The sequence below is a fragment of the Podarcis tiliguerta genome (genome assembly GCF_965153285.1).
Source record: "Podarcis tiliguerta genome assembly, chromosome: 5".
Taxonomy (NCBI): Eukaryota; Metazoa; Chordata; class Lepidosauria; order Squamata; family Lacertidae; genus Podarcis; species Podarcis tiliguerta.
The window spans coordinates 52,107,055-52,130,716 of NC_139538.1; the positions used below are offsets into that span (position 1 = coordinate 52,107,055).

The 23,662-nt window shown below is 42.6% G+C and overlaps 1 protein-coding gene across 3 annotated transcripts; it reads left to right on the forward strand.

The window, feature by feature from the left end:
• Positions 1-1,328: 1,328 nt before the first annotated feature.
• BAG3 (BAG cochaperone 3) lies at positions 1,329-23,457 on the forward strand. 3 transcript variants are annotated; one of them, XM_083441185.1, is made up of 4 exons: positions 1,329-2,316; positions 18,279-18,626; positions 20,272-20,640; positions 22,212-23,457. In XM_083441185.1, exons 1-4 carry the CDS (start codon positions 2,131-2,133, stop codon positions 22,986-22,988), a joined length of 1,680 nt encoding a protein of 559 aa, XP_083297311.1. In that variant the 5' UTR covers positions 1,329-2,130; the 3' UTR covers positions 22,989-23,457. The 3 variants fall into 3 exon arrangements, with proteins under 3 accessions (XP_083297311.1, XP_083297310.1, XP_083297312.1); XM_083441184.1 differs by having other exon boundaries at positions 1,361-2,316; positions 20,272-20,644; positions 22,228-23,457; XM_083441186.1 differs by having other exon boundaries at positions 1,375-2,316; positions 20,275-20,640.
• The last annotated feature ends 205 nt before the right edge of the window (positions 23,458-23,662 follow it).

Below are 23,662 nucleotides of genomic sequence, written 5' to 3' on the forward strand. Positions count from 1 at the left end.
ACTTTCTTTTCTCTTCTCTTCACCTTTCTTCTGGTTTCAAGCCTGGCCAGGTCCCGTTTTTCTCTTCTTTTCTTCTTGGCTGTGACATCTCAAAATCTTAGATTCCCCCTTCCTCGTAACCCAGTGCCACCAACTACTGCTCCTTTGCAGAAAAAGTACTCTCGAGTCATTCTCTGGCCACGCCGCAGTCTTCCAGTTGTTAATTCTTGCCCTAAACAGTTTCCAAAGCTCCACAAAATCACTACCTCAGCCTTCTTCCTCTGACAACCTCCACTTTACTTTCTAAAGCAAGTGGCCCTATTTTCCTCCTTTCCTTACAGACCAGCAATCCCTTTTTCTCCTAGCTTCGGCCAGCATCTTGCCCAGCTCCCTGCTTCATTTTCCCTAACCCATTTTACAACTTCTTGGCTTCACTATGTATTAAAACATTATGCTTCTTTTAGAAGAAGTAGCTTGAATGATTAGTGATCATGCCTTAATTGCACCCATATTAGATTACTGTAGCATGTTTCTCATGGGGTTGCTGTAAAGCACTGTAAAGCATGGCAAACATATAACCTCTATTCCTCCAGCTGCACTGCTTGCCAGTTCGTTTCTGAGTCCGGTGCTGATCTTAACTAGGTTGAATGAGGCCCTTGAGTTCTTGGGCTGAAAAACATTCCCAGCCTCTGCTATACAGCTAGTCAACATTTATTTGTTCTCTTGAGTTTGCAGCTGACCATGCCAAGTTGTGAAGCTCATCATTATTTTTCACTTTCAGATGTGATCTTTCTCCGCCTCCCAAATTCCTTTGTTGTACAGCCAGACTGCAGGGTTTCTACATCTCTTCAATGTATCTGGCCAGGTAAACAATCCGAGGTATTTATTGTACTTTCTGAAGTTCATTGTCACTATGTGCGATTATGTAAAATGTTATGGAAACTAATTGTTCTATTTATCCCTGGTCTAGAATGTAGGGCCAAGGTTGCCTGGAAACGAACATCCTGTGGTTCTAATGGGAAACCACTACCATTAGTTAATTGGATTTATGATGTCAGCATTCTCATATTGCTAGCTAGTCTTGGGGTGTGGGAGGGAAAGTAGCTTGTTTGTTCTAGAGATGGAATCAAGCGTGCTTTCTCACTAAAGCAGACAGGAAAGGCATGGTCTTCACTAAAGAGCTGCAGCTGTTTTCCTGAGTCAGAGCCATCATGGCTCCTCGCCCAAAATCTGGGCCAGGCAGTATGGAGTGTGCTGCGTGACATGGATTTATGAACTTTTCGCAATGCAGGAACATAAACATTGCCTTGCTGGGTAAGACCCGTGCTCAGCGACTTACCTCCCAGGCTGCCCCGAGGATGATCGAGAGGCAACAACTGTAAATAAACGTGCGCCCTGAAAGCGCCACAGAATAAGAACTGAAAGGTCTGGCGCTTGAAGCGGATACCTTAAGAAAATGTGATTGGCATTGCAGCATAAAAGTAGGAGCGCACTTGTTGCGCGTTAGGATCTTTTGGCCACCCTGCCATACCTTTCAGGATGTGTTCATAAAGCACAGCAAGGGGGCAGCCTTTCCGTGCCTGTTCAGGAACAAACGCGTGGTTAGTTACTCCCGATCACTGAAGCAACTGGGGAGTTCAACCCTACGAGGGGCGCGCGCGCGCAATGCGTTGGACGACCTGCTTCCAACCTCGGAAGGAGCCCAATTAAATGAATCAGCATGCTCAAGCGAGCGTCGCCCGAAACCGCCGCCCAGCAGGCGGAGCGAAGCCGGCCGCTCGCCTTGGCGAGGAATAGCGCAATGACAGCAGCAGCAGCAGCGAGGGAGAGCGACTCCAGGAGGAGCTCTCGGCCCGGCTACCCGAAGGCGCGAGAGGCGCCCAGAAGTTTCCAGCGGGGCAGCTGCCCTGCGTCTCTCCTCCTCCTCCTCCTCCTGTTTGGCTCGGAGCGGCTATTTCCAGACACTTCCACCCCCTTCGGTGTCCCCTCCCTCCTCGCCATCGAGCGATAAAGGTGCCCAGCCGGCCGGGGCCGCCTCGCTTGACTCTCCAGCGCGTGGCCCAGCGGGCGCCTGCGCTGCTCCTCGCTCGCTCTCCGGCGCTTCCCGTCTCTTTCGCGCTCGCTCTCCGTCCGGCGCGCAGCAGCAGCAGCATGAGCGCGGCCGCTCAGCCCCCCGCCATGGTCCACCTGGAGGCCGGCGCGGGCGAGCGGGAGCCCCTGCCTCCGGGCTGGGAGGTGAAGGTGGACCCGCAGACCGGCTGGCCTTTCTTCGTGGATCACAACAGCCGCACCACCACTTGGAACGACCCGAGACTCAGGGGGGACCCGCTGCCCAAGGTGCCGCCCGGTTCTCTTTTCTTCTTTTTGCGCACGGGAACTTGGGAAGAGTTTGGCGAGGGGGGGGCGGGCGGAGAGGGAGAGGCGCACCCCCCCATTCAGGGTAGGGGGCTCCCTCTCGACTTTATCGGAGTTAAACCTGAGGGGCGAAGGGCGCGCGCGTGGAGAAGGGGGTTGCGCGCGAGACCTTTGGCGCCTCGAGTTTTTTTCTTGGAGAGGGTGGGGGACACTCCTTAGGACTTGGCAGAACCGTCCTGGTTGGCGTATAGGTGGCTTCTGTGTGGTGGGGGTGGGAGTGGGACGCCTCTCTCAGACACCGGGAGAGGGGGCGCTTCTTGGTCTCAGACTGGGGCGTTTATTGGGGGGGGGGGGAGTCCTTCCTTTCCACGGAACGTGGCGCAGGGCGGCCTGCGTTGTGTGCGTGACTGTGTGTCTCGTTCTGCTGTGGTGACTCAGGAAGAATGTTGTTCGGGGCCCTCAGCTCGCTCTTGGCGGTGGAATTGGGAGTTGGTGGGGCGGGAGGGGGGTGAGACCGGCCGGGGAGCCGCAGGCAACTGAAGGACGCCGGGGAGCCTTGCTCAGCTGCAACTCCGGATGGCACCGCTTGAAGGACAGCGGCGGCGCGCTTCCCCGAGGCTCCGTGAGCAATGCAATGCGGGTGGGGGCAGTGCCAGGAAAAGCCTGTCCTCTCTCTCTCCCCCCCCCCCCAGTAGATGGCAATGCAGTGAGGCCAGGAGTTGGCTTTTGTCTCTGACGCACTGCAGTCCTTTTTTTGTGCGTTAAATCATTTGATACCTCGGTCCTCGCAGTGTTTATTTAAAGTTGGCTAACTCGGCCTGTAAAAACTTTGGATTTACTTCGCTGGGGTGTGCGCCTCAATTACTGAACAGCAGTTCTTTTAAAATCCCTTGTATAGGGGATTTCCTTTTTTTCCCCTCTCCCACTTTTCTTTTCCTTTATAATTATTTATTTTAAAAAAGGCTTGATCATGGAAAGATTCCCAAATCTGGTGGTATCAGTAGACAGAGACATGTCCTGACAGTCGCAGAAGGATGCACTTTAGAAAAACCAAAACTTTCCTCTCTGAGGTTCTGTCGTATTCATCCTGAGATGTGTAAGATTATGTAAAAAAGCAATGTTTTTGTTCCATTGCCATTAATCTGTTGGTTATGCAATGACCAAATGACTTGTCTGAACTAGAAAGTTAATACCATAGTGGAAACAATTGCTGGGTTTTCCTCCTATTCACATGCAGGGTTCTTTTTTCATATGCTTGTTTTAGAGAGTAAAACAGTGATTGGCATACATTGGTATGTGTCATACCTCTTGAAGAAGTCATATTCACAATAGTCAGAAGTACAACTTGCTTAGTTTTGGGGATCTTGTTGAGCATGCCGGAGCAAAGCTCCAAAGTGCCAGTCAAATAGATTTGAGTGATCTCTACTGAACAATGTACTTGGCTTTTGTCCTGAAAACTTCATTGCTTCAGCTGTCAGAGAGAGTTCTTGATGTTCTGGAAGCAGCTTCCAGCTTTACTATTAAAAAGTTGTGCAGTGCCAGTGATGTGAGGGCTTAAAACTAACAGCCACATTAAAGTGAAAACTAACACTCAAACCATTTTACAATTACTGTAGTTTCTTTTAAATTAATTGGGATTTTTAAAGCAAACATTTATAACAGCCTTTTTGATTAAAAATATTATATCCTTGAAGGCTAAACCAGAGTAAAACAGCTCTCTTTGAAGAACAATTCAAATAACAAATTATATAATTAGTTCATTTAAAAATTTGAAAAAGGTCCCCATAGCTGAATAACATTGCCTAACTAAAAGTCACAAGAAACAGAGGTCTTCTCAGCTTTTCAAAAAGAGTGGAGTGTGCTGGACTTCCAAATGTCAACATGTATGAAGTTCCAGAGACATGGAACCAGGTGCATGCGAGGAGGGGGTACTTGCCCTGGGCCTTGGAGGGCTAAGCCAGCGCAGGGCTCCTGCTAGGAACCTGCCAGACTTATGCTGTTGTGTCAGAAATGCCCTGGGCCTCCTAGCCAACTGGGGACTCCTGCCCCGGGCCTCAGACGAGCTCTGCACATGGGACCACCACAAAAAGCCCTATTGTACATGACAACCTCACCAATTTAGGTGGCAGGCAAGGAAGGAGGGACAATATGTGTGCATCTCATCCCTCAAATAGCTTGGAACCAAACTGTTTAGGATATTAATGATTAAAACCAGCACCTTAAATCGGGCCTGAAAGCTCACTGTCAAGCACCCCTCAGGATTTTAGCAGCAGCAATCTTTAAAAGCAGCTCCATGTAGAGCGAGTTAAAAGTACTCAATCCTGGACCAGGGCATGGATTCTTGTGGTCAGGTTGAACCTCTCCAGATAGAGCTATAGCTGATAACCCCACTTTGTAAATGCCCTGGGCGAGGGGAGGTATATATACATAACCAACTGACACTAGAGTGAAGGAAAACCTTCCTTAGTTAACTTATATTCAGCTTCAGGTAAAGTTTCATTGTATTCATTTATTACATTTGTATACCATCCATATAACTAATTTCTTTGCGTGGTTTACAAATATGTTTAAAGTTAGGGAGGGGAGTTAGAATTCCTCATGGCACAGAGGAATGGTTTTAGTAGACACACTCCTTATAAATGAATACTGAATATATATGTGGTACAATTTCATCAACCCTACATGGTTATTTTTTTAAAGGAAACTAGTGCTAACTGCAAAAATCTGCCTTGTCACTTTTTAAGATTATCTCATACTAGTATTTGAAGTTTATATTTTGCATTCATAGATGCACAATTCCAGTTCTTGTTGAAAGGACCTCCTCTCCCAAATCATAGGCCAGCAGCTTGTTCTGTGCTTGTATCCTGGCCTAATTGTTGATTATATCCTATTTTGATGGATAGATATAAAAATATTGCCTATACAATTGTTCCTAGTAATGGGCTATATCGTGCACAACAAATTTCAGCTTTCTAAATGGCCTGAAATGATCTTGCTCATGCTGGGGTACAGTTTTCCTTTTTTCTAGGAGGAGACGAGTACTATGTATGCATCAGATTTCAGCCTTCTAGTGGTCTGAAAGCAGTGATGAGAAGCAGATATATTTCCGCTACTGTATTTTTCTTCAAAAATTTCTCCATTTCTACAAATGCATTGTAAATAGAAGGATAAATAAAAATGAGAAGTACACATAATCTGCACAAGATAAATCAATCCTGATTTATTATGGACGTAAAAAAATTATATTCTTCATCCCCCCCCCCCAAAATATTATAATTGACTGGAAGTATCTTATACATAAGGGCATACAAATTGAGAAGAGTGATGTACAACTGTTCTCTCCCCCCACCCCCAGCCAAAGCAGCAGAATGTCTTGGACTACATTTGGATCCAATTTCAGGGCTCTGCCTCATTAGAAAATACCCTACAATTTTGATTCACCGTGCATGAATCAGTCAGTGAGGCACAGCCTGTTGAAACAAACTGATTTAACATGGAGACAGACTGCATAAGTTTGAACTTAATACAGTATACGTAATGATGGAATTTTGAAGTTCTTAAATACAAGCCAAGATTTTAGCACGTAGATGAAAAATAATCTATGGATTTTCTCATTCAGATATATCGCATGACACTAAATACAGGTTAGTTTGAAGCTGGAAACAAAAAGAGCCATTTCCACCTAGGAATTTTGTACCCAAAAGATTTGGTGCTTTGCACCTTTTGGGTAATCGGTACCTTCCAAAAGAAAGTGGTTTAGGTCTTTGTGCAGCCAATAAGATTTCTCTCATCCTGCAGTATGTCATGCAGGAATTGGGTACACGGAATCAGCATAGTCAGGTTCCACCCAAAAACTGTAAAACCCTGGATGGCCATGAATGTCTAATACCTCTTTTTTATTTTGTGAATTTCAGATTGATTAATATCATAATCATTCACTGTTAATGGGTTGCAGCTGAGAACTCAAAATATATTGCTTGGAAAGGAAACAAAATATTCTTCTTTCCATGATGGGGATTAAACATACTTATGTCAAATTAAACTGTGTAACAAGTGGAGACATGGTGTACAGCATTTCTCGCCTACTGAAGTATCATTTACTGGGGGCCAATGAACTGCTGCCATGTAAAAGCTGGTTGAAAATGTTGCTGCACAGCCGCCGCCCCAGGTGGCGTCTGAAATGTGTAGGAACAGCTAACCACCTGGGTTGACCCTAGCATGTGAAGAATCTCCATGGCAGCACTGCACATTCCTGTCAGCAGTTAGTGCTGGCATGGAGACTCTTCATAATAATAGGGTGATCCACCTCATAAGCTCCTTCTACATGTTCCAAAAGCTTCGTGCAGCCATCCATTGCCGTAGTAGGATGGCCATTTGAGCAGCCTTTCCATAGCTTTATGAAATGTGTGAATAAATCTTTCGTGTGTTGAGATTCTCAGCCCTCTTTGAGTGTGCTATATGCATTTAATATTACAGATGGAAAGGTCCCTTTGCTTTTGCAGGGGTACACAATTGGAAAACAGGAAGGAGAAACTTGATTCCCATACTATGATTTAAGAAGCCAAGATGCTAGATCGTGGATGATATCCAAAGTGCATAGCCATATCAGTTTAATTAGACTAGCACTTTAATTAGACTAGCAGTGTACTAGGCCAACTTGGATATTTTTGCACTGAAAAAATAAAGCCTTGTGAACAGAAATAGTTGGTGGTTTTTAAAGTGGTTTTGCTATTTCTCTAAAAACAGTGTTTCAGTTATAGACCAAAATGTTAGGAAACGTCGAGTGAAATTTTTATTTTAAAAATGCTTCAGTAGTTATAAGATGCTTTTTACTCTCTTGCAATAATGGGAAATGTTGCTGTACGTGAGCTATAAATAAAAGTAGCATTTGCAGTGTTAGGAATACTACTACTGTACTAATGCAGTAGTAGTATACAATCATAAGAACACTTGAAATCTTATTATATCCCACTGATTTTAATGGAATTTGCTTATGTAGCTTATGATTGGTTTCATGGTAGATAAACAAGTGGTAGTTAAAAGTATTTTTCTTCTTACCAGGTTAGAATAAATATTTATACATTTTTTAGAAGTAGCAAAAATGATTGCAGGATTTGAAGCACTGACTGGCAAATAATGTTTCATAGGAGAGGAAAGTTGGTAAATATGCCAGCTAAAATAAAAATAAGGGTTTTCTCCCTAGGCTTGATTATTATTATTTAAATGTGCTGTTAATTTGTCAACAGAGTAGGCATTAGTATAAGCCAAAGATATGACTATGGCCTAATATAGTTTTTGGAATTTGCCAGTATGTTGCACACATTCAAATTATGTTGTTTGCAACTGGTAACCTTGATTGGCATTGTGATTTCATGCTTTAAAATAGCAGAGCTAGGAGTAATTTCACATGCCAGTAAAGTGGCCTCAGATCTTCCAAACATGGCTGCTGTTAGGGCCAAAGTTAGTTAGACAGACAGACTGTATGTACATAATAAGATGCTACTTCATTCTAGATTGCTTCATGACTAATTTTGAAATATATAACCTCCTCACTTGCCATCTTGAGTGTTTAAGTCTGAAACAAGATAGGAAAGAGATTTTGTTGAGCCGTTTTTCTTTTGGGTCAAATTTACTGACCCAGTAGAGCCGACCAAGTAAAATAATACATTTTTACTGATGGATCTGACCAATGGGCCATCTCGCCCAGCTTCCAGTTCACATAGTGGCCAACCAGATGCCTATGGGAAGCATTTTTAAATGGCAAGTGTGTGTGTTTGCGTGTATGCACGCACATACACATGTATGCATATTTGAATGAGCAAGGAAGTGGCTCCCAGCTTGCCATCTCGGTGAACACTCCTAGGGAGCAAATGGCACATCTTCCAAATCATTATTTGACTTTTTACTCCCTTGAGGTCCTGCCTTTTGAGCTTTAAAGCATGCCACACTTGTCCCCATTTCTGTTTATATACCAGCTTCATGCTTGGGACAAATATGAGTGTTAGCTATACTGTACCTGTCCATGTTACTTTTAGGTCATCATTAAGGAGAGCTTAAACCGTCTGTCTGTAGGCTGAAGAGGGTTGGTACAACCAACTGATAAACAGAATGTTTTCTTGGTATATAATACTGTCTAATTATATAAATATTATAAGATGAGCCTCCTGATTTTTAACAAATGCTTTTCTACCACATTTCCTTTCACTTATGAAATAGTGCTCCTGCCCAGCTTCTAAGCTACCTATTCTTCTTCTACCCCTCTTCCGTAATAATTCTGTCTCCAGCTTAAGCCAGCAGTGAAGGACCCTGATCCCCCTTCCATTTAGCAACTCTTGTGGACCTATGATTTACACTTGGAAATCTACATAGGTTTGCCTACATTTCTGTGTGTTTATTTTGCATTGTGGCATTGCAGTGTCCTTATTTTGGCCCACTGAGCATTAAAATCATGTACAGGTTCACTGCTCTGCCTCTGAGGCACATTCGTGCTGTAGCAAATAACTTGCTGGAAACTCTGTCTTCCTCTTCTCCAAGGAAAAGCTCTTTGTACTGCTTGCTTTTAGTCTGGTGAGATGAAGCGATGATGCAAGTTCAATTTATGCAGCATTTATTTCATCACCTTCTGATGGAGCCTGAGCCTAGCATCCATTTATAGGCATGTAGGGTGAATGGTTTTGTATGCTCTAAGGAAGCTAGGGCATTGTTGCCAATGAAGGCCCATCTTGATACACAGGCAAATACTTTATTTTCTATTATTAAAAACCAAGAAAGAAAACTATCACTAGATTCATGCAGGTTCTGAATTGCCTCAGGTACTTTCTTTTCTTGCCGGCATGTTTACCAGACACTGCTTCAGGAAACAACTACAAAGCCCACTTAATTAGCATTAAGTATAAATCATGATATAAAATTGATTAAGATATCAAAAGTAGGCAGGTGCATAAATACACTACATGATGAATCAACAGAGATAATAAATATGAACTAATTGAAAAATGAGTCAGCTTGGCTTTTTGGAAGTATTCTTGGCAAACACTAATGAACCCTGGATCTTGTATATGCCAGCACTAAAACGTGAGGATTGAGACAATAGAAATCAAGCACACATCTGCTTGCAAAATAGGTGGTTATATTGTATTAGGACTCAGGAGACCAGAAGTGTCTTGATCATATTAGGTAAATGAAATGGAAATAATAGTCTGTTAGGTGTTTAAAGTTCTATCGGTGTAAAGTGCTTCTATATAACTATGATAAATGAGAGCATAGTAACCTGGCAAGGACGAAAGAGACCAAAAGCAAACCTCACCACCACCAAACCCAAGTTTAATTGAGGCGATTAGCTACTGTCTTTGTGAGAGGATGGTAGAAGGAAGCAGGTGGTGATTCCATCTTTATTCCTGCTTCTGGATCACCTGATAGTTCAATGCGATTATCCTCTTTTGCTCTGACCCATTTGTTTATATAGACAAAATACTAGCCAGAAAAATGCACATGTTTAGCACATGAGGCAATGGGGTGGAATCAAAATGGGTCCAGAGGCTGGGAAGAGAGGGATCAGAAATATTACAACTTTAGAGGTATGTTTGTGCTAGCTGTATGTTTTCAGGTCAAATTTCTATCTGAATAGCTTGTACTGAATAGCATGCACTCATTCTGTTCTTGACAGTGCTGCATTATAAAGTTTTACCATAATTCTACTCATGCTGGCAATTGCCCCACCACCTGTCATACACTGTTAACTGACTTGAGCCACAATCCCTTGCACAGTCACCTAGGAATAAGCTCCATTAGACAAAGGGGAACTTGCATCTTTTTAAATGTGCACAGGGTTGTGCTGTGTTAAATGCAGCTCATAGTTCTAGTGTAAACGGAAAATGCACTAAGAGCACCAGCAAACTTGGACAAAACAGATCATGAAGACCTGCAAAAGAGGCTACTGTAGGTACACCCTCAAATTAAGATTGTGTTACATATTTTTGAGTAAACATAGCTCTTCTTCCTCTTGCACTTGCTCTCAAATGAAAAATCATGACAGTCTCATACCATTGCATCTATTGCAGCTTTTCTACACTAGAGCCAGAGTGGTGTAGTGGTTAAGAGTAGTAGAATTGTAATCTGGTGAACCAGGTTCGTGTCTCCGCTCCTCCACATGCAGCTGCTGGGTGACCTTGGGCCAGTCACACTTCTCTGAAGTCTCTCAGCCCCACTCACCTCACAGAGTGTTTGTTGTGAGGGAGGAAGGGGAAGGAGAACGTTAGCCGCTTTGAGACTCCTTCGGGTAGTGATAAAGCGGGATATCAAATCCAAACTCCTCCTCCTCCTCCTCCTCCTCCTCCTCCTCCTCCTCCTCTTCTTCTTCCTTGTAAATTTCAAGATACAGCTAGATCATAAGAGCATTAGCCTACATAAGGAATGCATGAAAACTGAGCAAGATTTGTTTCACCAGTAGAACTAACTTCCACTCTGCTGTGGAGAAATGCTTGCCAAATCCTCTTGAGGAAATAAAAGCATTCTCTAACCTGAACAAACTGCAGGTGTGTAAATATTGTTGTCTTTACCTATTATGTTGTTGTTGTTGTTGTTGTTGTTGTTGTTGAAGGGTCTGGCTTAGGTCACATCCACACTATATTTTTAAAGCACACTGCTTCCTCTTAAGGATCTTGGGAACTGTAGTCCCAGCAACCTTAATGAACTATTGTTTCCCAATGTTCCATGTGCTTTCAATGTATGGTGTGGAAGTCAGTATGGCTGAGATGCTTTCTGACTGTGCCTTCTTCCTGGGAAGTCATATGAAGGATGTAGCAGCAGAGCATTTTTCTTTCCCAGTTGCAAAATTTTGTGCTGACTGCTTCTCCTTCATTTATCCTTTTGGTAACCTCTCAATAGTAGCCATATCCTTTAGACAAAACAGTTCTTGTAATTCCCCTCAAGTAAATCTTCTAGCACGATTTGGCTGTCTCTTCCCTGGTTTATAATTAATATTTCCAGCAGGCCTCTCTGCTGAGTGGGAGCAAGCTCCTTCCACAAGTGGCCTGCTGGTAACAATGACCTCTGACCCCTCCTTCTCCCTATGTGTTATAGCGAGGAAGGGCAGTGGGTAAGAGTCACACACACAAGAGAAGGTGGCGTAGAGACCTCCATGAAATGCACTCTTCTGTCTCCTTCTTGCCTTTGTATATGGCCAATCTCCCTGCCAGCTTGGAAAAGCAAAAGTGGTATTTGTGTGTTTGCGGGTAGTTATCAAAAGGGCATGAGAAAAAGAGAGAGATATATCTTCCATGTGCTCAGTTCTGTTTTTCTACCTTTTTTCTTTTCCCGCCTGTTTCAGTTCAGGAAAAACAAATGGGAGGGAGACAGAAGAGTGCAAGGCTAATAAAGCCCACGGTGGTTTTGAAAGTCGAGAGAGGAAGAAAAATATACAAGGAACATAATTATCTTCGCACACCCCTCTATCCTGCACCTCCGAACAAGGAGGAGGGGCTGGCTTGAGCCTGCAGGCCTACCATTTCCCAAACCTTACTGTGTAGCCTATGCACACTTTCAGAACACTTATGGAGGGAGAAGCAGGCTGTATGCATTGACCCCACCTTCAGTGTCCTTGACCTGTTGGCTCCATCCCTGGCCTTCATTCTTCTTCTTGATTCTTGAAGCAGGAAGGTTGGAAGGGGAAGCCTTCACTGGTTCAGCCAAACATGCTTAGAATTATGCATGGGAATGGAAACCTTATGTGGCCAAGGCTTCCATTCACATTGAGTATTCTAAGTGAATGAAAATGAGTTCTGCTCAAAAATGTGAAGGTTAGGGATGAAGCGGGCAGGTGCAATGGAGGCAGGGCAAGCATGCACAGCCTTGTTCCTCCATGGGTTGGAGGCAAAGCCTTGAACTGGGTTTATATCTTCTTTTATGTTGCTGTAGCAGTTGTCTTTCTGGTCAAAGCATGCCCGGTCATGTAATGCCCTACAGAGTGATTTGTGTAAAGCCGTTGATTGGATATCATATAATGCTTCTTAGTGTATTGTAAGTGTAGCTGGTACTTAACCTCAGTACTTAGGGAATTCATAGAATCATAGAATCATAGAGTTGGAAGAGACCACAAGGGTCATCGAGTCCAACCCCCTGCCAAGCAGGAAACACCATCAGAGCACTCCTGACATATGGTTGTCAAGCCTCTGCTTAAAGACCTCCAAAGAAGGAGACTCCACCACACTCCTTGGCAGCAAATTCCACTGTCGAACAGCTCTTACTGTCAGGAAGTTCTTCCTAATGTTTAAGGTGTGTCTGCATTCCTCACTCATGTGCCTAGTAATTTAAGAATCTCGCTCCCTTCAGTGCACTGGTGAATCAAAGCAGAGATAAGATGCTTGGGCTATTCATATTCATTCTAGATCACTTGGCTTTAGCAGATCTAGTTTTAGACCCTTACTCTTAGGTAAAAAATCCCAGGGAGATTTGCATAATAATTAGAATACAAGTAAAGCAGATGCAGTAATTATAAATATACAGTACATAAATGGTATCAAGAACTGAAAACCCAGATGAAAACAATCACTGGAGGCTACAGTTGTGCCTGAAAGTCCAGGGAAAATAAAAAGATCTTTGCCTGGTACTGAAAGAACACAAAAATCCAGTTTTTTGTGATAAGCCCACGGTATGATAACTTAAAATGTCCCTTCTTCCTTCTCTTCCCCACAATTTCAGTAGACTGAGACTTTCACCAGAAAATCCCAAAATATATTTTAATTCCTCCTCCCGCAACATGGACAGCAGAATGAAGGTGCATCTAAGGCCAGGTTTGGACAGAAAGGCTGCTACAAGCAGCTCAGAATTAGGAAGCTTCTCTCCATGTGAAAGAACTCTTCTCTCTGAATTGCAGATTGTGACTCTCAGACCCCTTCCACTTGCAAGGAACGAGGGTCTCTCCTTTGCAGAACAAGTTTCATTCCCTCCCCTTTACTAACTGTGCTTCTCTGGAACTAGGCATATTTCAAGTTCATGTCAACTTTGTTGTTAATATTAAACTGCTTTGAGGGTTTTCTGCAATCAAGCAGTATATAGATTTTATGAAATGAACATTAGTTTTCTGCTTTTTTGCTCACTTAGACTAGCAGCATGGGTAAGAAACAAAAACAAAATTCAATGCAATGCAGAAACAATAATAATACAATACAAGACCAATAAGCAAATAAGAATATAGAACATTCTGGTTTTCCTAGTTTGTACACCTCTCTGAGATCTTAAGAAAACTTTTCCAAGCCTATTAGACGATCATAGCAAAAGCTATGGAGAAATAACTGCATATTGCTTTTATTTCTCTGTACTACCTCTTGTTTCAGAAATGAACATGTGGACTGTATAGTAAATGCAAACCACAAAAAATGCAGTTATAATTAAATTATGTAGTAAGAGTTAAAACAGCAAAGAAAATGAAATGACTGGTTCTAAAGAATATTGGATATTATACATGACAAAGCTTAACCTATTTGATTCCATTTCAGAAAGGGAACAGGATAAGGACCCAAATCAAAACATTCCATAAAAATTACTGATATTTTGAGACATGTTGAGAAAGAAATGGTATATAAATAACCATTTTTGGTAATACATAGTATGGGTAGGTACAGAGTGCATTTCTCTTGGCACTGAGGAACCTCTGTATTTAATAACATGCTTATTTTTACATCTTATGATTCCTAGTAGTGGTGAATGACGGTTAATTAATGTGGATTATATATTGATATTTATTTACATTGTTTCAGATACATTCCTATGAATTCAGGTTGGGGTTGATGACACCTTTATAAGCTCATTAAGGGGTCATGGACCTCATAAGTTTGAGAAACCCTGCAATATAGGATTGCAACCTGAGTTAATCAGGTTTGCTGAAGGAGATTGGGGAAAGTCATTGTTTCTCAACCTCATTCTCCGCATGTATAGGGAAGAGTGTGGAACACCTACATTGTAAGATTAAATACAGTGGTACCTCGGGTTAAGAACTTAATTCCTTCTGGAGGTCCGTTCTTAACCTGAAACTGTTCTTAACCTGAAGCACCACTTTAGCTAATGGGGCCTCCTCCTCCTCCTGCTGCTGCTGCTGCACTGCCGCCGCATGATTTCTGTTCTCATCCTGAAGCAAAGTTCTTAACCCGAGGTACTATTTCTGGGTTAGCGGAGTCTGTAACCTGAAGCATCTGTAACCCAAGGTACCACTGTATCGTAAAATATTTCAGTATGATAAATACTTTGGTAACACAATTTTTCTTTTTTTATTGCAAAACAATTAGCCCTTGAAGGTCAAATAGGTGAATAGCTCTTGCCTGATAACTGATGGCAAATAAGAATTGCTTCCAGATATGATAAACACAGGAAGTCTTATTGGCTGAAAGAGAGCTGACACTTCCACTTGTCAAACTTTCAATGCACTGATAAATATAGGTCTGTGTGAGCAGGAAGAGGGATAATTTTTGTGGGTAGTAACTATCCACTCATATGTCTCTTTTCCTAATTTATTCTCATTTTCTGGAATTAATATATGCAGTTTATCAATCTCGTTTTCTAGAAGCCTTCAGATAGGCTCAGACTCTGTGTGCTTGGGGTAGACTTCTCTCTATACATTCAGGCCTGCTCCAGTTATGCGTAAAATGAAGTAAAAATGCAATTTAAAGCACAAATATATAACTGAAGGGCTGTGAACCTTCCTCCACGTTATCTTCACAGCTACTTGCCATCTGGTTGCTTTCCTTCCAGTATATTTCTGATATAAGAACCTGGGGTGGGTGGTGGGGAGACCCTGCAAGACACGTGTAGTTTGTCCCTTATTTAATGATATCTACCCCGTGTGCAACAGCAGTACTTGTTATCTGATCTCACACTTGGAGATTCATCTAGAATGTGAGCCCAAAATAGAAAGACCACTGCAGGAAGAGCTTCATTAGAGGTCCGGGGGGATTTCTTGTACAAAGTTCCATTTCCATCCTGTGTAGTGTCTTAGTATCGCATTACAAGCATACTCCAAGCTTTTATCTTCCATTCTCTCTGAATGGTTTTTCGTTTGATCTTCCTACTTGTACTTCCTTTCGCCTTTCCCCCACACTTTCACTCTCACATTATTGCAGCTGATAAACCCTTGCTTGATATTCAGTATATCCATCTGTATCCACCATCAATAACATTCTTTAAATAGCAATAAAAAGAACAATACCGGCAACGTCTCTGCATTGTTCCCTGTTAACTTACGCGTTTTGAATATTTCTGTGCTGCTACCAATTTTGTGGTGGAGAAGGAATGGTGTTGTCAGCCATTATTTGTAAATACACGATGAGGACACTTACCAGGGATGACACAGAAACCTTTACAGGGTTTAAATGAAACTGCGTTTTTCAGATGTCCAGAAGATTAAGCATTTGATGCAAACTTGCCCCTTGGTTTACAAGAATTAAAAACTGACCCTTTAGTACAAATGATTGTTACAACTCTGGCTTCAATTTATTGAAACAAGTATTTGCAAATTAATACATACACACACATGTGTGTGCACACACTCCAAGCATTTGCAAATCCTAAGTATTTTCACTTTAAGAAAACCTGGAAAGCAGCTGTAATAGCATCCACAGGGGTCATCTGATCAGGGCCTGCTTTCCAGACTCCTTCTGACTTAGCTTCACAGCGTTTAGTATTCTAGATCCCTTGTTTCTGGCTTCTATCTCGGCGCACAGTTTCTGGGAATCCTAGAAAGATGTTGGAAGTGACCCTGAGGGTTCTCTAGTTCAACCCCCTGCAATGCAAGAATCTCAACTACAGTATCCTCACAAGGTTTGGTTTCCAGACCTTTTTATCATCTTGCACAGCTTGCCAGTATCCTCCTTAAATTGGGGTGCCCAGAACTGGACACAGTACGCTAGGTGTGGCCTGATTCACTCTTAAGCAGTAGTGGCTAGAGGGGTGGAATTGCTCACCTGGCTTCCCAGTGTGGAGGTCGCTGGCAATAACTGAGAGGTGGTGGGCAGGTTAGCATGGTGTGGGCACAGTTGCAGTAGCATCAGAATTGCTGCTGTGCCCACACTGCGCTGAAGTCCCTGACACCTCCCCCTCCCCCTCAGTGACATGTGCATTAAGAAGCCACTGTGAGTTATGCTGCCCTGCTGTGCTCCGCTGGCTGAGTTTTTGCCAACAGAACATTTGTGAACAGTCCATGAAATCACAGCACATCATCCAATGTGGACAATTGCCTTCTTGTCTAGGGCCAATTGCTTTGAAACCAAAGCTTATGTTCCCTTCTACAAAACCCTTTGTGAAATGCCTGAAGAGTGTTTATGTAACTGAATCTTGCATTCATGAAAATCACTATAGAAGTTGGCCTAATAAATGGTAACCCTACCTCTTCTGTTCTGTACAATCCCTTCTACATGCTGCTACCCATGCTGTGTGGATCATGGGATTGGACTTAGAGACTCCAGCCCTGACAGAGCAGGAAACCTGTTCCAAGGGATCTACAGTTTTGGCTGGCCTTAGTTGCCAAGCCTAAAATGATGGTTGCCAAGACCTTGGCCCTCTCCTTATCCCTGACCTTGCACTGTGCCTCTGCATGAAATCTGGGGCAATCTCCTGCCCCTCTCTCTCCAAGTTCAGAGCTGGAAAGGAGGAGGCAGAGATTACCCCCTTCCAAAGCACAGAGTAACTGCAGAGATGATTCCCGCAGCCTTCATCAGCTCTGAACTTGGAGCTGAGCGGTGTACCATTTTGCTGCTGCAGCAGTCTCTAGGCTTCCTTTCCAGAGCCAGAGGGAAAGGCTGAGACATGTTTTGGTGCTGGGTGTGACAGGTCTTCCTAGTAGTTGCGCTGTGCTTCTGAGCCTCCCTAGCTTGAAACTGGAAAGGAATGTTTGGCTTTCCTTGTCTCACTTGCCCAAGAGAATCTAAACCCTCAACCTGCAGAGTGGCATTGTTGACCCCTTCATATTATGCCAGCATGCTCTGGTCTCTTGTGTTTAATCAGCAGTAGGTGCAAGAACTGCTGTTTCAGAACAGGGAAGAGTTGCTAATGTTGTGCACATGCTGTGTTCAAAAGAGATGGGAATGTGGCAGAGAGATCAGGGAGAACCCTGGCATTTATTCCAGGAACGTTTATGCTAAATCAAATTATTGGTCCATCTAACTCAGTACTGTCTGTGACCTGACTGGTAGCAGCTTTCCCTTGTTTCTTGTAAGAGTCTTTCCCAGCTCTTCCCAGAGATGCTAGGGATTGAATCTGGAACCTGTTGCATGGAAAGCACATGCCTTGTCACTGAGCTGCAGCCTGTACTATGGACCCACAGGTTCTAATACTACTGCTGCCTTTCACCAGCTAGCAAAAAGGTACATGGGGTGAATGTGTCAAGTTCTCCGCTGCATGTCTCATGCAGCATGTTGTGGTAGTTTCCCAGCACAACTCTTTCCATGCTCTGTATCAGCCACTGGAAGGTACAGGATTAGGCTATAAATTTGATATCTTTTAAAATATCTCTCCCACCCTCCCCACCCCCCAAAAACCTGCATTAAGATATTTCAGTGGTTAATGTAATGTCTTAATAAATTAAAGGCAACTTAATAAACAAGGCAATAGAATAAAAACATAGTTAACAAACAAACAAAAAAACTTTACAACATGCTGTTGATAGTACCTGTGTTAATTGCAATGCATGTTTGAAAATACCTGAACTATCAGGATAGCTTTTCGAGAGACCGAAATATATTTTGTCTTAGTACCAACTTGATTCCCTGGAGTTCTTATAATTGTATTAGCAGTTATAGATGCCTTTTCATGTTAGAATGCAACTAGGCAAAGGAGTTCCCGTGGGCATACAAGAAACGTTCTGGTGTGTAGATCAACACTGCTTATTAACAGCTTGTTCTGAACTGTATAAATCCCAACTCCTAAATCTGTACCGTGTGATCTGTTTGTTTGCCTAGGAAAACCAATCATCAGCAAATGGCCCATCTCAAAATAGTCCAAACCAGTCCCAAGTCAGAGACGGAAACATGGGATACCCAAAGCTTCGTGCTGGTTACATCCCCATTCCAGTCATACATGAAGGTGCGGAGAACAGACAGCAGCACTATCCTGGCTATCAGCCTAGCATGCGAGCCAAGGCAGAAACCATTCCTCCCACAGCACGGGCCCCGTCACCTCTAAGAAGAAACTTCGTCCGTTCACAGTCCCCAGCTAGGGGATTTGCAGAAGCTGCCCAAACAGATAAACCTTGTGGACAGACAACAACAGCTGCACCAGTCCAAGTACCCCTCTCACATAGATCCGAGGTAAGTTGACAGAATTGCTGTGGTATGTTTTGCATTAGAATATTTGCATGGTTTAGGATTTCAGTTATAGTGTGGAGTTGAGTTATAGCTGACACTTAATTGGCTTTTCTTCCTTTACTCCCAAATATTACTAATTTTGTATGTGTACTTTACATATATGCTGTGGTAGTCAACAGATCTTGTCCCTCCCCCCCCCCCCCGCATCATGTATATAAAAGAAATGTCATACATATAAACATTCAAGGCATTATTTTCTTGCATACTGATCAGTTTAGAAGGAGATGCATTTTATTGCAATACCTATTCATTTGATTACTTGTTTCCAGAGAGAACTAGATACTATTGAAAAGGAAGATCATTTGCAAGCTGAATTTCACATATGATTAAATTGCTTGGTATGTAAGCTCTGAACCACTTTGAGCTCCATAAAGTGAAGCTATAGGCATGCTTGCATTCACGAAGTTGGACCAAGCAGTGCAAATCTGTGAGAGTAAAGGTGAGACTGTATCTGTTGCGTTAAGTTTAAAGCTTCTCCTGCAGGAAAGTAAAACATAAACCTGAAATAAGACTATAAGGGATTTTCAGTTGTGCATGTTTACACATGATTTCTATTTAAAACTATAAAGAAATAACAAATTGGGGTTTGTCTGCACAGTTGCCCATCACTACAAAGCTTTAATCTCCTTTTCGTTACATTTGACTAAATTTAAAACCAGAAAGTGGTGTTTTGTTGTTGTTGTTCTACTGGTAAAATGCAGGAGGGAGTCATAATGCAACATACTGTTTGAAAGGTATAGACAATGCTATGCCAACACTGCATCTGACTCTGGCTGCAGCACAAGCCAGCGATACATTGATGGCGCCTTCACCCAGCCAGCAAAAGACAGCACAGGAAAAGGACCCCTTTTATAATTTTATGCTGCCCTCAGTTTTTTGCACAAGAGTGTACAAAGCCACTCAAAATACTTCAGGTTTAAATCCTTCTGATATTTTATTGTATCTAATATGATACCCATACATAATATTTTGTTTTGTTTTGCGTTTAGTTGACCACAATAACATAACCATAAATTAGAGGTGCTGGTTTAGGCTTGTGCAGTATATCCAGAGCCGTATAGCTTTGTATATGTGACCACTCTTGATAGGCCCCCTCAGCCACTCTGTTTGGCGCATGCTTCAAAGCAACAGAATTTCACTCTGCATTTCCTTAAAGCAGTGGAGTCTGCTGAGTCCGATTGCTGCTTGTTAAATCAATCTCACATTTGTTTTGCTAACTGTGACTCATGAGTTTTACAGCTCCAAGATTTCAATTTTCTTAAATTAATTTCCATTTATAATTAACAGAACAATTTAAAGGAAGGAATTAATTTAGTTTTCACATTTCTCCAGCATCCAGACTGGGGCAAGGGAAAACGTCTAGAGGGAGCTTTCTTCAAATTAAAATATGCTGCCAAGCATGCTTCAACCTATTGTTCCAGGCATTGTGGAGTGCCTAGTCTAGTGTTTAAAACTGCCTAGTCTCTATGCCATATAACTACTACCACTGCAATATCATAGATCCAGTAACCTCTTTTTTTGGAAAACAAACTTATGGCTAATATGATAGTATAATATGAATAACAATTTTGGTTTGTTTTTTCTCCAGCAGTCACCATCACCTGCACCTTCTGAGTCACCAACCCTTTCCCCTCAGTCACCAGGCAGGCCCAGTTCAGGAAGCCACCAGCTCCCTCGTGGATATATTCCTATCCCTGTTATTCATGAGGGGAATTTTCCAAGGCAACCATTACAAGTCCACCATCAAACACAGAAGACACATTATCCAGCTCAGCAAAGTGATTACCAACCTCACCAACCGGTTTATGGCAAAATTCAGGTTGATGATCTGGATCAGAGGCCACAACGGGCTCAGTCACCAATCAGGGTGTCACAGAGAGGTTCAGCCAGTCGTGAAAGTTCACCAGGCAGAATCCAGTCTCCGACTTCCATAAGAATACAGTCAGGTAGACCTCAGGTAGGTGTGGTGAGCTTATACTCTTCCCTCTTTGATTTCCATTACTATTTATTCTGCTGATTATATTTGGATTGCATTACTCATGCTAGAAATTTGCAAGGTAATCTAAAAGCCAATATCCATTCATTGACACAACTAATCAGCTAATGTATTCGTAGCAGATGAAAAATTATAGCTCCCATTTTTAAAAATTTTTTTAATGAAACTATCTGGGCTTTGCTATAACCATAATCTTAACTTTTGTCTGTTTAACATAGTTTCCTTATCCAGATCCTGTTAGTTGTGAGAGGAGGGGTCCATAAATTATAGTACACACCGTATTGTGCAACCATTTCCCCTCAGTTGAAGGAACCTCCTAGAGTCTTACTGTTAACGACATTTTACTGAGTGTTCATTGGTTTTATCTACAATTCAGTTAACTAGCCTTTGAACTTTTTACCCTGTAGGGCATGCATAGGCAAACTTGGCCCTCCAGATGTTTTGGGACTACAATTCCCATCATCCCTAGCTAACAGGACCAGTGGTCAGGGATGATGAGAATTGTAGTCCCAAAACATCTGAAGGGCTAAGTTTGTGTATGCCTGCTGTAGAGCAGTGCTGAGGAGCCTCCAGGTCATGGGCCTGTTTGGCACAAACCACCCCCACCACCAGACACTATTTGACATCAGGCACTGGACAGGTTACGCTGTAGTTCCAAACCCTTAAGCATGCTCCTGATCCTTCTTTTTCCAACCATTGGTAGAACTTGGCACTTTTTGAATCTGATACCTTTTTGTGTCCTTGTGTGGCAAAAGAAGCAGCCTCCAAATTCAAAAAACACCTAATTATAAAGTGAAGGGTCAGATTAAGGCTGGAAAGGAAGAACTGGGAGCACGTGTAGAATGCACTGTCACTTCTTAACTTGCGGTTACAGCCACAACTTGAATTCAAGTGGGGGGTTTCAAAATATTGCTTTGAATAAGGCATATTTTGTTCCTCACTATTAGATTCTCATATACATACATACATACATACATTTGTCCTTCACACCTTAAAAAACGAAACAAAAATCCACAATTTTCTCCCCCGTTCCTGTCTACAGTGGTACCTCAGGTTAAGTACTTAATTCGTTCCGGAGGTCCGTACTTAACCTGAAACTGTTCTTAACCTGAAGCACCACTTTAGCTAATGGGGCCTCCTGCTGCTGCCGCGCCGCCGGAGCCTTATTTCTGTTCTTATCCTGAAGCAAAGTTCTTAACCTGAAGCACCATTTCTGGGTTAGCGCTGTGTGTAACCTGAAGCGTATGTAACCTGAGGTACCACTGTATTCATGTTCTGTTCTTTTTCTTCAAAACTTTTGTATCCATAGATACAGGCTGTGGTCTATTTTGGGGGGATTTGTCAGTATTTAAAAAAATGGGACACGTTGAATGTAGACTCATATGTATAGAGACACATACAACCTATGACTGAACATTTAAATGTCATACATCCGGAAATGCTGAATTCAGTTCTGTCATTGTATTTAAGGCTGAAAACCCATTACTTGTTTTCTTGGTTCCTGTTTACCACCAAATGTTCTCATTCTTCAGGCCTCGCAGCCCCAAGTGGCAACACAAGTGCCAACACAAGCATCGCCACCAACTCTACCACCTGATAACAAATTTGAAAAGAAGACTGGCTCCTCTGGAACGGAAATCCCTGCTGCATTCATCCCCATTCAAGTTAGTCATACAGATACAGATGCTAAGCCAACTTCACAAAAACCTCCTCCCGCAGCAGAAAATGTGGATAAAAAAGTTCCTTGCCCCCCTAAAGCTGCACCTGTCGAAGAAAAACCAATCCCACAAGAGCCTGAACCACAGAAGACTGCAGAAGAGCTTCAGAAGCATCCCGGAGTCTTGAAAGTTGAAGCCATTCTGCACAGAGCGCAGGCCCTGGAGCAGGCTGTCGATTCCTTTCAAGGCAAGCAGAATGACAAAAAATACCTAATGATAGAAGAAGATTTGACCAAATTGCTGCTAGCTTTGGACTCTGTGGACCCTGAAGGCCGTGCGGACGTCCGGCAGGTCAGGAGAGACGGTGTAAGAAAAGTTCAGAATATATTGGAAAGACTAGAACAGAAAGCAGATGATGTCCCGGAGCCCGTTGAAGGGGACGGACATCAGCCACCTTTGCCTGAGAATAATCAACTGTCACAGGGGAAAATAGATGTTGATCCTACGATGGCAAACCTTCCCAAGGAGGCAAGTGATGAGAATGCCAAGGAGCAAATCAAAGTAGAAGTGAATCAACCTGGATCTAAGGAAGAAGTAGCCGCCAGTCTTGCCAAAGAAACAAATAGACCTGAAAACGTGACTGAACCATAGCCACGGGAAAAATTAAAGTCCTCGGACTGTTTAAGTTAAAGTGTGTGTTAAGTGAAATTTAACTTGCATGCATTTCAGGAGCTTTGCACCAATTGGTTTTTAATAAACATAGCAGCTTGGGACACTGTAAACACTCAGGTGGGGGCGATGTGGGGGCATAAGGAAGAAGAAAAAACATTTAATCTATTTTCTGTATATTGCTCAGAGGATGCGTCTGAAGAATATCTTGTAAAAGAATTGTTTTCACACCACTCTGTGGTAGGGGAAGTAGGGTCAATATCAGCAAGTGAAACTTTTTAAAAGGCACTCGGCGGCGGCGGGAGGAGGAAATGTTTTCAATATTAGGCACTTTAAGTAATGATGCCTGGATAGCATGGTAATAAATTGTAGGGATATTTATATGTGTTAAGAACTTCAGTGCTATATTTTAAATGGAAAAAAAGAAATAAATAATAATGTGTAAACCTGATGAACCTGTGTGCTTTATAAATGGGAAATGCTGACAGTATTTACAAACCATTTTGTTACGTATTTCTAAAAATAGATTTCATCCAATACCTTATCCCGGCTTTGGAAATGCCAACTTACACATGCTTTTGAATTAGTCTGTGAGTTGTCAAGTTTACATGCATTCCATCCAGACCTAGCTGAATTGCCTGAAGGGCCCCCCCGTA

Bases quoted from the DNA above. Each gene is read 5' to 3' on its own strand.
- BAG3 (XM_083441185.1), top strand. From the start codon at position 2,131: ATGAGCGCGGCCGCTCAGCCCCCCGCCATGGTCCACCTGGAGGCCGGC. The intron at 2,317-18,278 runs GTGCCGCCCGGT...TTGTTTGCCTAG, and splicing joins GGGGGGACCCGCTGCCCAAG to GAAAACCAATCATCAGCAAA. The intron at 20,641-22,211 runs GTAGGTGTGGTG...CTCATTCTTCAG, and splicing joins TACAGTCAGGTAGACCTCAG to GCCTCGCAGCCCCAAGTGGC.